At 33.1% G+C, this 12,443-nt stretch overlaps 1 protein-coding gene across 2 annotated transcripts; it reads right to left on the reverse strand.

Annotated features, from left to right (window-relative positions):
- Positions 1 to 2,047: 2,047 nt before the first annotated feature.
- On the reverse strand, positions 2,048 to 6,939 carry LOC111878731 (probable serine/threonine-protein kinase WNK4). 2 transcript variants are annotated; one of them, XM_023875235.3, is made up of 8 exons: positions 6,576 to 6,939; positions 6,329 to 6,457; positions 5,522 to 5,787; positions 5,209 to 5,432; positions 4,958 to 5,115; positions 4,555 to 4,867; positions 3,750 to 4,076; positions 2,048 to 2,585 (listed from the first exon to the last, which is right to left on the reverse strand). In XM_023875235.3, exons 1-8 carry the CDS (start codon positions 6,579 to 6,581, stop codon positions 2,200 to 2,202), a joined length of 1,809 nt encoding a protein of 602 aa, XP_023731003.1. In that variant the 5' UTR covers positions 6,582 to 6,939; the 3' UTR covers positions 2,048 to 2,199. The 2 variants fall into 2 exon arrangements, with proteins under 2 accessions (XP_023731003.1, XP_023731002.1); XM_023875234.3 differs by having other exon boundaries at positions 2,048 to 2,630; positions 6,576 to 6,937.
- Positions 6,940 to 12,443: the final 5,504 nt, after the last annotated feature.

A 12,443-nucleotide genomic window follows, 5' to 3' on the forward strand; every position in this document is an offset into this window, starting at 1 on the left:
CGTAGGAAAAAAGTGAAGTCGATGATGTGAATGTTACGAATTAGGGTAACAAACTGGTGGGGAAGACGGTTTATAAGGGGACCATTAGCAATGACTTGGCATTTTTTGGGGACCAAGATTTCAACAGTAATATTCCACAGTGGTGTCCATGTCACGAAAACAAGGGATAAACCTTTTAAAATCTGTAAAGGGGTGTAATTAAACGGTAAAATGAAAGTATATTTCTTTAATGTGCAAAAAAAAAAGTTTGGGGATCTTTTGAAACAAACACGAAAAGTTTGATGGGCTAATATGACATTTGCCCTAAATTCACTATTTACACTTCCCGGTGTCGTGCCGGTTCCGTCACGAAACTTCGACGGGTCATAACTTCTTCGTTATAACTCGGATTCCGGCATTCTTTATATCCCCGTCATCCTTGTTTCGACCACTACAACCTTATATAAAGATGCCGGGTTTATCTCACACTTTAATTTTAACGCTTATTTTTATCATTTATTTATTATACATTTATAAATAAATAATAAACACATAAATGCACATAATTCACATAATACTCAAATAATTCATCTTTATTACTTCAAAAAGAGTTACAATAGTTGACCTAGACTATTACATCATCTACTACTGCTTAGCCCTGAAACACAGGCGTTATAATTCCTCGCAAAAACGGGTATCGGGTTTGGGTCGAGGATCCCCATTAGGCTAAAATTGGGGACAAAGTTGGGTTGGGGTCGGATAAACCAATCCCCAACCCGCTCCGCCTCCACTTTGATGACATTATATATATATATATATATATATATATATATATATATATATATATATATATATATATATATATATATATATATATATATATATATATATATAATTTTGTTGATGAATCAATTTCATTAAGCATGAATTTATCTGTATTAGACCTTTAGAGACAAAGTCCGTATACCAAATTATATTTCCAATTTCAAGAGTTCATTCATCGTCATTTCGTTCGACGGTCCTTGTACCATATCACTTCTCGTTTTGATGCTTATTAACTTTTTGATTGATGTAAATACAATATGGCCTCTTGTTTTGATCTCTCTCTCTCTCTCTCTCTCTCTCTCTCTCTATATATATATATATATATATATATATATATATATATATATATATATATATATATATATATATATATATATATATATATATATATATATATATATATATATATATATAATTTTTCTGTCGTTTGATTTGATTTGATTTGATCCTATTAGAATAGCTCTTACACTATATATCTGTAAGAGATTTTTTTTCAAGACCAATTCATTCATTTAATCTTCGTTAGATAGCATACGAAGCATCAAATCCTACACTTTACCCTAACATAAAAAAGGAAAAACCAATCATAATAATGTAATGTAAAGCTATGACGTCGTATTGACTAATATGTTATGTAATATAGTTATATAAATGATACTTTATTTACTATGTAATGGACCATTTTCAAGATTAAAAGACCCACCCCATGTGTTGTCTTATTGGACATAACCGAAAAAGACAGTCCTTTGAATTTAAATTTTAAAAGCAAAGACTTTGTGTCAGCACGAGAAATAGTTAAGGAGCCAAAATTCAAAGAATCTCAACTATTTAACCTTTTTATCAAGATTTTAGAAACCCCCTTTTCATGGTGTCATTTCACTACTTGAGGAGTCGAAATTTGGATAATGTCAAAAAACTACAATTCTAGTACCCGTTGAAATGGGTCATGCCAGATTTGTAAATTCTTTTTTGAATTCTATAAATACTAAAATAATAATGTAATATTAATAATATTGTACAAAAAAAAAACACAATTTCTACTTATTTTACTTGTATTCTTTTAAACTGTTTTTTTTTTAATTATCATTTTAAAGATAAAATACAATCAAAATCAACCTATCTATAGGCTATAAAATATAATGGATCCAAATTATCATCACAATACAAATATGGGTTAAGTATATTCACAATTTGAAAAGAAATTACCACCTCTCATGGTAAATTCTTTTTCCCAAATAAAAAATAGTTGAATTGGAGGCGACAACGTTTTAATCACCTATCCTTTATGTAAACATTATTTATACATTACTGTGGATTTCATAGTTTTTATACAAAGCAAGTGATCTCCTTTCACAAAACACACATATACTAACAATAAGCCTTTTTCAACCTCAATTAAACCCTTCTTCCTTTGAGCCTGAGCCGCTGACCCCACCCGAGCCGTGACTTTGAACTCTCAACGGGTGCCTGAAACCCAACATCTTCCACGGTCCCAACAGTTTTAGACAGACGCCTTTTACTCACCTCTTCTACTAAAGATCTATGGAGCAGTTGACTTCTCATGTCAACCAATGACCGGTTTCTAGTTAGTCGGGGTCCAACACCCGGGCTAGCTTTAGATGTTGAAGCTTTATGAGAGTCAACCGTGACATTTGGCCGTTTTTCATGATTTTTTAAACCTTCGTCTTTATGACTGAACCTAGTAGTGTTGTGGGTCCCGTTTTTAGGGCTATATTCGTTGTGATCTTCGGGTGAAACGTAACTCAAATTTGAATATGTTCCTGAAACTAATGACCCTTGAGAACTTGTGTCATCAAATAAGTGATCTGCAAGACCATATGTTTTCATGGTAGCAATTTAGACCATAAAGACGGTTCTGATATGTACGTTTGTTACACATGACGGGACAAGCTCTGTAAGAACATCCACAATTGATAATCCTTTTAAAAATGTTTCTTCTGTTATATTTTCTACTAACTTTATTTAACAAATACTTATCTTTATAAATTTGAACTTCTTTTTATAAACAATTAAACTGTTTTACAAAACCATCTATTTGAAATGTTTTAGCAAACCCTCTCTAAGCACAAGTCATATTTGATAACGGTGGGTTTTTGATCAAATATGTAATTATTAAAAAGAAAAACCCACAAAAATTATAATATGATCATAATAGTAATTATAAGATTTAAAAGATTAGTCTATGTGAGCGTAATAATATATCATATAGTGAATTTCTTTCTCTAGAGGCTTGTGTTTTTTATTCATAATCCACAATTATTTAACAAATACTTATCTTTATAAAAAAATTCAACTTCTTTTTATAAACAATTAAACTGTTTTACAATACCATCTATTTGAAATGTTTTAAAAGACCCCCTCTAGCCTTTCATTTTAAGCACGAGTCATATGTGATATCGGTGGCATTTTGATCAAATATGTAATTATTAAAATGAAAAACCCACAAAAATTATAATATGATCGTAAAAGTTTTGAAGGCGCTCTAAATTTGGAGAGTGTGAATGAATTATAAGATTTAAAAGATTAGTCTATGTGATTGTAATAATTTATCATATATTGAATTAATATATTTCGTTCTCTAGAGGCTTGTGTTTTTTATTTGGTTTTGGAGTTTTCCACGTATATTCTTTTGTTCTAATTTCTCTATTATTTGTCGGTGGGAGGTTTGATAGGGATCTTTGCAACCATTTTCCTAACACTCTAAAATCATCTTTGTCTTGCCTTTTTTGGGTATGACAAAAAAATGCAATTTTTGTCTTAATGACATTAATCTTAGTTCCAATCCAATGCATGCAAAATATCATACATGCCGTCATGTTCTATGTTCTGTCCTGTGTAACAAACGGACCATAAAGATTTATTACTGACGCCAACGGACAGTTGAAGATTTTTTTATCATTGTCCGTTAGCATTATAAAGCATACCTTGCAACCAATCACCACCCGATGCCATTCCATCGGTCTGGCGGGAATCCGTCATTCCGGAGAATGATAATTGAGACGATGAGGAAGACGATAGAGATCGGAATGGATGGTTGTGATCATCATCTTCATCATGATTGAGATTAAGAATATGTGTATGTTGATCACTATTCCAAGTGGGTACAAGAGCAGAAATTTCTCCCTCAATCATATCAGCAATGTCCAAAGGCTCCCAATCTGTGATCTCAAGCTCCTTAACCATTTCAGACGCCACCTCATCCGCTGTATCGTGTAATATATCAAACGGGAAGTACACGTTTCTCACAGAACCTACATACACAATAAATAATAAAAACGATGCATTTTTTCAATACTATTTATTCCAGTTGTTAAATTACAACTATGCATTTTTAATAATTCTTGTCATTTTGTTTGCTTTTGTAAATTTTTAAATATTTATGATCATAACTTTTATAAAGCTTAATAATAATATATCATAACGAAACTGTGTTTTAAGGATCATCCTTACAAGAAATTAAACATTATAATTCACTTAATAATGTCTAGACTACTAAATTACAAAAACCATCCTTATGGTTTATCACTTTTTATCGAAATCGTCCATTAGTTTCATATGTTGCATTTTCCCTCCCTAAAACAAGATTTCATCATTCTTTTAGGCCCTGGGCTGTCTAACTTAACGGCCCAACCTTCAAACCTATGATAAAAAGACCTTTTTGCCCTTTTCTCCTCATGAATCTATTGATGCTTAAGATAAAATGAAGTTGAAAAGGATGGTGAAAATTACCTTCTCTATCTGCAATTTGCACCCGAAGAATAATGGTATCATCATCCGGATTCAATTTCCCAGCAATTGACATGTTGGTTCGTGGTGGATTTCCACCCAAACTCAGCTTCTCAATTTCAATCTCATCATTCATAAACGGTTTTTGATGAACATATTTAGATACTGGTAACACCCCGTATTCATCCATTGCTAAAAACGGATCAAGCATTAGATCTTTAGCAGATAACCTATTCGAAACATTCACCAAACACTTTCCAATGAAGCATTGAGCTTCTAGATCTTTCACTTTATAGAATGCCCGTGGAAGTTTGCCCTGAAATAGATTATAAACCCATGGACGTGAGTTTTTTTAATTTTTTTTTATACGAAATATATTACTTATGTAATCAAAATCGGATCATACCGATGTTACTTTCTTGTAAATTTGTGCAGGATTTGTACATTCGCTATACGGATATTCATGAGTTAGCATTTCTAATACACACATTCCGAATGAGTAGACATCAACCAATTCGTTGTAGTTTTCATCATAAAGCTCAGGTGCCATGAACTCTGGTGTGCCTGATATAATTTCACATGTTAATATGTTTATTTTTTTTAACATAAATAAGTTGAAATTAACCAATATCTTAATATTTGTATCTAGAGATGTACCAATGATTGTATGTGCTCTAAAAGAGCCACGAAGAATAGCTGCAAGGCCAAGATCACCAATCTTTACTTGACTCAAATGCCCATTTACAAAAATATTGTCACATTTAAGGTCTCTATGGATCACAGGCGGATCATGCCCATGAAGATAAATCAGGCCCGAGAGAATCTGGCGGGCCCAAATCTTTATGGCCCGGATATCCACTTTATTATATTTCTTCCTGTATCTGAACATTCATACATACATACACATAAAGAATTAGCAAAAGAAGGAAAATGTATTGATAATTAATTAGTGTGATAAAGAAAAGATTACTCTTTGAGGGTTCCTGAAGTGAACAATTCAGTAATGAAATTAAAGGTTCTTCGATCCACATCAATCCATGAGGTGTAGAATTTGATGATTGAATCATGATTGAGGGTGCCAAGAAGGTGAACCTCTGAGTAGAGACGTTTTAAGTCTTCAGGAGATCTGAGCAAGTTGTTAAGCTTCACTTGGCCCCACGCAACTTCCATTCCAAGAACTTCATCAATGGCTTTGTATACAGTTTTCATTGCCCCTTTTCCAAGAACTTCCTTAAACTGCTCATTAAAAAAAATTAAAATTGAAATTAAAATCACTGTGAATCAAGAAACCAAAAGACCATTGTCATCATACATGGTCTGTGCAGGGTATGCACGTGCATGCTCTGAAAAGAAATTTGCAGTGTAAACAAATAAAATAAAAATAAAAATAACTCTGCCACTAGTTTCGCTATGATTTTCAGATCAATTTAAACCACCAAATTTGTTCAACGATCATCAAGATTAGATTATTTTCTCATATGCAAGAGTTTTAACTCCAAAAAGGCCATTCATTTTATAAAGATTGCATCAAAATTTCATTTTGCGGCATCAAATAACATCAAAGGTGAGTACTTTCATCATTCTTCTGAAAGGAATCAAACGTAAAAGTCCTCAATGGATTAGAACTCCATTTTGGAATTCCATTTCTAAAATCTTTATAGAAGCCCATCACATGATGAAATTCCACATAATCAAATTCTAGGGCTTAAAATTCACCAATACTTTAACAATCAAAAGAAACAATTGCAAGAATGACCCATCAAAGTAGTCATCATACCCGACCATATCGACCAGTTGGGTCGGTCTCAACATAGCGATGACGAGCATCTTCATCACCAGAAGGAGATCTTGATTTGGGATTAAGCATGGCTGCAGCTTTTCTTGACCCCAAAAGTTGCTTAAGAAACTATATAATATAAAGTTGAAGAAGATACGTGTATTAATGTAAGAATATGAAACCAGAGGAGAACAGAGAAAAAAAGAAGAGCACCCACTATCTAAATAAAGATTTTTAGGGTTTTTACCGTCATTATTTTTCACAGAAGAAGACACCAAACATGAGCCAAAAATGACGATTGCAGTTAATCTGCTGCAGTATCCAAGAATCAGCCATATTCATCTCTACTACCTTTGACAAGTCGTTGTTTTTTAACTTCTTAATTAAAGAATTCATGCTAGTAAACCTCTGATTTTGGGTGAAGTAAAAATTACGAAGGTTGAGGAATTTGAACAGGTGGGTCTAGGTTTGAATTGACAAGGGAATATTTATGAAAAATGTGTGTGGGTAATCCAGAGGAATTGGACTCTTGTGTGAGTCAAAACTCAAAAAGTTTCAAGAATGGAGATGAAGGTGAGAGACAAATGACGACGATAAGGATCTTTGAGCTTTAGGATCTGTGGCCATAGTTAGTTGGAGCCACGCGTGAGTGGGGTGGGGTTGGGTGGGTTGATAAGACAAAAGGAGAAGGAAGAAGTGCTTCTTGTTGTTGACTACTGATTGAATGGCTGGAAGCTTTCCTTCAAGGGCTAATATTCAAAAGTTATATGAATAGTCCTTCAAGTTTAGAAAAAATATGAATTATAAGATATTAAAAGGGTGCCAAATGAAAGTCCATCGTTTCCAAAATTTCATCCGATTTTAAAACGTACTTAACGTAACGTAGGGATGAATATTTTAACCGAAAGATAGAATCGGAATCGTTTAGTGGTATTCAGTTCGGTTATTGATTTTTAGTTTGCAGTTTATTTGGTTTTCGGCTCTAATCTGGTTTGGACCGATTATGGTTTTGAACACCTTCTTAGACAGCATACTTGTTAGGGGGTGTTTGGCAAAGCTTAAAAAAAAAGAATTTTTTGACTTATTACTGGTTTGGTATCGGTATAAGTCAAAAAAAGTATTTGGATAAAAAATAATATATAGTTGTTGGTAACCTCTAATAAGTCAAAAAGTGATAAGTAACTTATCCCTTATTTATTAAAAACTCATTATTTCACCAAATAAGTTATAAGTCAAAAACTCATAAGTCTTTTCAAATAAGCTTTGTCAAACACCCTCTTAGTAGAACCGGAACCGGTTAGTAGCATTCGGTATGGTTTTCGGTTTTTCGGTTTAGGATTGGTTTGGTGTTGACCGATTTACATGCCAAACGTAACTTTTACCGAAACTCAAAGCATCCACAATAGGAGTCAGGAGAGTTGAATGAGGTGGAAACTCTAGTTATCATCCAATTGATGAAACTTTACCATTATGACTCATATTTATGAGCTACCAATGGCACCTTGTCATTCAATGACTTTGTAGCTCAATGGTAACTGAATCGTTTAATGGAAAAAAAAAATTCAATACTTAGATAAACATTTGAATATGTTTTATTGAACTTCATAAAATTTAATGTATTGTTGGAAAAAAAAAATAATAGAATTGCATGGAATATAGAGTGATAATCAATTAAACTATATGAAATTTAATGTATTATGTATGCCCTTGTATAAATGACATTATCCATATCATCGTATTTGAAGTCTCATATTACATATTTGAGGGTGTGTGTGATGTTAAAATGTGGCCAGATAATTTTGATTAATCTGACTAGTCATTAATAACAATTTTTTTGAAAAAAAAAAAGAATTTGGATAATATTTTATGCTAATTTTAGGGACGTGATACTATAATACATGTCATGGTATGTGATAAGAATTATTAAGCTAATCGTTAAGGACTACAAGTTATTGGAATTTAGATATTATTTACATATTAGATATTGTTTATGTATAATTTTTATTAGCTTGTGCCTTAAGTTAGGTCATTCCATTTTTTATCTTTTTCCATGTATTTAAACCTTCTATTGATCAATAAAAGAATCCGAATATTTATGTTGTCAATTTCTAGATGGTATCAGAGCGGGTTTTAACCAAACACACCAAACCCTAATCGATCGACAATCATGACAAGCACTGCAGAGAGTTCAAACCTGAAGAAGAACAATGGCGTTCCAAATAAGAACTCCACATTTTACATTCATGCATCTGATTACTCCAAATAGATGCATGTCAACAAAACTCTCAATGACAACAACTATACAGATTGGTCTCAAGAGATGATGAACTTTCTCTTTGCCAAAAATAAGGTTGGTTTAGTTGATGGGTCCATCGCGAAAATCAGGAAAGGATTTAGCTGAATACATGTCCTGGATGCGTTGTGATGTCATTGTAAAAGGGTGGTTTTGGATTAATGTCTAAGTCCATAACTATATTTGGTATGTACTTGACCCGACCCGGCATGGTCTATTTGGGTTGCACTTCACCGGCACAATTTATATGGATAATCTTTTGAGAATAGTATATTTATGATTATAGTAATATATTATAAGTTCTAATATATTAATATGGAATCATATTATTTAATTAGTATTGATCAAGATTTAATTTAGAATTAATTAAGTGATCAAAATAAACTAATTAAATATGGACTTTTAGATATATGTGTGTGATGGGCCAAGTTCATTTAGGTTGGGCTAAGATTTCATGGATAGTCCATGGAGCGTTTAACCCATGGATCATATGAAATGAAAGGTCATGGGTTTAACCCTAGTCTCCACACTATATAAAGATGTCCTTGGTTGGTGAAATTGGCACTAGTGTGGGTACACTAAGAGGGCTAGCCGATTTCACTAGAGAGAACCAAAGTATTCTTATTCTCAAAGTCTTCCAAGTTGTTTTGGTGATTTGTGATTCCACTTGAGGCTTCCACACTATTGTGGCTAAGCTGTTAAAGCTTGAAGACATCAAGCTACACCAAAAGGTATGTCATCTAACTAGTCTTTGTAGTATAGTTTCCTCATAGTATGCTAGTTAGGATTAAAGCCTTGGAAAGTTATTATTTGCATGTATAATAGAGAAAAACATAGATCCAAGGTTTATAGGGTTGCATGTACACCATAGGAGTGTTAGAATGCTCAAAACCCAACAGTGGTATCAGAGCCTAGGTTTGTTTTCTTGTTATACTTGCAAAAATTGGCTTAAAATCGAATTTTGGTGTTGTCTACACAGCAAACTCGCCGAGTCCACCGATGGACTCGTCGATTCCAAGACAAAAAGCATCCAACTCGCCGAGTTGGTTCGTGCACTCGACGAGTTGGACCCCCAGACAGCATATATTCGATTGTTTTGGCTGGAATTGGACTAGGAACATTACCCTAAGATGTTTTTGGACTTATAAACTTGTTATTGATGTGGTAATGTTCATGCTAATCCAATTTCAAAGATAATTGTCAATAGATTCATGTTTTGTATTAGTTTAAGAGTATTGCTAATTACATGGAAAAGTTTGATGTGTATTATATTTGTTCATATGAGTTGCTTAGATTAATAGAAAAGTTAATTGAATAGTTGTTTTCAATCCATTTTAATCTAAAAGTTGATTCTAAAATGTGTTTTTGTAACTTGTCCTCAAGTTATATGAAAAGTCACATTTAAGTTTCATAAAACTCATAAAAGTTGGGAATGGTTACAAAAAATGAAGAGTCTTGTCCTCAAGTTATGGAGGTTCAAGAGTCACTTCATTAAGTAATAAAATATGTAACCTTAATTAATTTCATAAGTTACAAAATAAGGAAAAGTTACATTCTTTTATTAGTTTAAAGTCTTCCATAACTTGTCCTCAAGTTATGGAACTTGAAGAGTCTTTTAATTAAAACTACTTTAAACACATAAGTTATGAAATTAATTAGTTTTGAATAGTTTCAAAACTAATACTTTATAATATTATAAGTCAGTAATATTTATATATATGTATAAGAGTAAAGTCAGTCTTATCGTTAGTAGGCCTCATTCACGAAGCCGGTCTATAAGGGGGTATAAGGTTACTACCTATAAAATGGCAGTTTAATGGATGTCCACTCTCACCCACCGCTTCCTTGACTGGGGGAGGGTCGTTAGCCAAACGGGTAGGACAAAGACTATAAATTCTCCCTTCATTAAAAGTATTAATGATAAATACTAAGTAACTAAACCTTTTATAAATACCCAATCTAGTTACTTAGGAAAATGTGAATAAGGTGCTAATCCATGAAATTACACTTTGTACTTTGTTTAAGTCGGTTAGTGGAGCGTGTGTGGTTAACCGGCACACTAACTCGTATTTAACAAGGTATGCAAAGGGTAACTTAATGTTTATCATAGTATCGATGGAGCGTGTGTGGTTAACCGGCACATCGATTGAGGGGTAAACACTTAAGGGTACCAAGTAATTTGCATGGTTACTTCACACCTTGTTTTGTGATCCTCGGCATCCCAGTCACAAAACCTGAAGGGCACACTCGAGATTGAAACATGCCTTTGAAAGTTCAATGAATCTCAAAAGATCTAGGAGTTTCAAATCCAATTTAAAAAAACCTAATAATTTATTTCGTTTTATGGTGGAAATTGGTGAATCGTCATTCACCTACCTTCAAATATTTTATAGCTTGGATTACGGCATCACTCTTCCAAGTTATAAAATATTGTGTTGGGTCCTAGCCTTAATATTTCATATTGGGGTGTTATATTAAGGACTTTAAATCAATTATCTTGAATATCTCCCAAAAAGATATCTAGTTCAGACATCAATGATCTTCCCAAATCTCTTGGAACTTCACTTCCTCCACCGCCTCCAATTATTCTCCATAACCCACAAGTTCTTGAAAAGTTTAAGGTCACTCTATCCCTATTGGCAAGCAAGGTCTATGTGTGATCACATCTTGGAGATGAAGTCACGTATTGACAACCCGAGAGAGTTGGGTGTCAAAGTCTAGAGGAAGTGGATGTTCAATCACTTTCTAAGTCACATAGTGAATTCCTTTGGGACTCATATGAAATAGACTATGACAAGACCCTTAATGATCTTATCTATTTGCTTGGTGCTGCTAAATCAGAAATGATTTGGTGTACTAGTAAAGCAAATTTGATTAGGCGATCAACTTCCCAAAACTTTATGGACAGGGAAAATAGTGACACAGGAAATCCAGAAAAGCATTCTCTTCCCAATGGAAAGGGATTGGCCATAGTCAACTTGGCTGACCAAATGGTAAAGAGAAATACTAAGTCTGAGATAGTCCCATGTACAATTACCTAAAGGTCCATATGTTTCTATTTCCAAAGGAATGGGCTTTGGTTATGAAGCTGCCAAACTTATCTAAGGATGGTAAAGTCAATAAGTTTGACTTTATTTCAGGTAAAGTCCATTGTCTAACTCTATTAAGTTCCTACTTGGAGATTCTTATTACATGATGTGACTGGGTCACATGTTGATGTTTTAAGAATCAAAGAAAAGTAAAGAAACTTAAAGGAAGTATATGCTGATTCTGATTGCAAAGATGGATTTCGATCGCATGGTTCGGTGATCAGAATTTTTGAGTTGTTGCTTAAGAGTTATGATATATTGCTTAGGTATAGATAACAACAAGGTTTTCATATGGATTGTAAGGATAAGGTTTTCCACAAAATTTTAAAATAAAAGGAAAATTTTTGATTTCATTTATTTTAAGTATCCTTACAATGGTATTTGTGGAAAAATTGTTGCTTATAAGATTCCATTGATAGCAATATTGAAAATGGATTTGATTCTTTCGTCTGTGGTAGTGTCTAATTTTACCAAATAAGGAAAGATTCTCATTACCCAAGTTTAAATTGGACCGAAACTTGGAATCATGCAAGTTGTATAGTATGATGAATGAGAATTTTCATCTTTGGAAAATTAAGACTAATTCCTTGTTCACATGTATATATTAGTCAAGGGAAGGACAAAGGGATCGGGTACACTTGGGTGTGTGCTGGTCAGGTCCACCACAAAGAATATTCGTCATGATTTACTAAAGCTTAGTAAATATGGTTATACTTACAAGTTTACGTATAAT

The sequence above is a fragment of the Lactuca sativa genome, chromosome 5 (assembly GCF_002870075.4).
Source record: "Lactuca sativa cultivar Salinas chromosome 5, Lsat_Salinas_v11, whole genome shotgun sequence".
Lineage (NCBI taxonomy): Eukaryota > Viridiplantae > Streptophyta > Magnoliopsida > Asterales > Asteraceae > Lactuca > Lactuca sativa.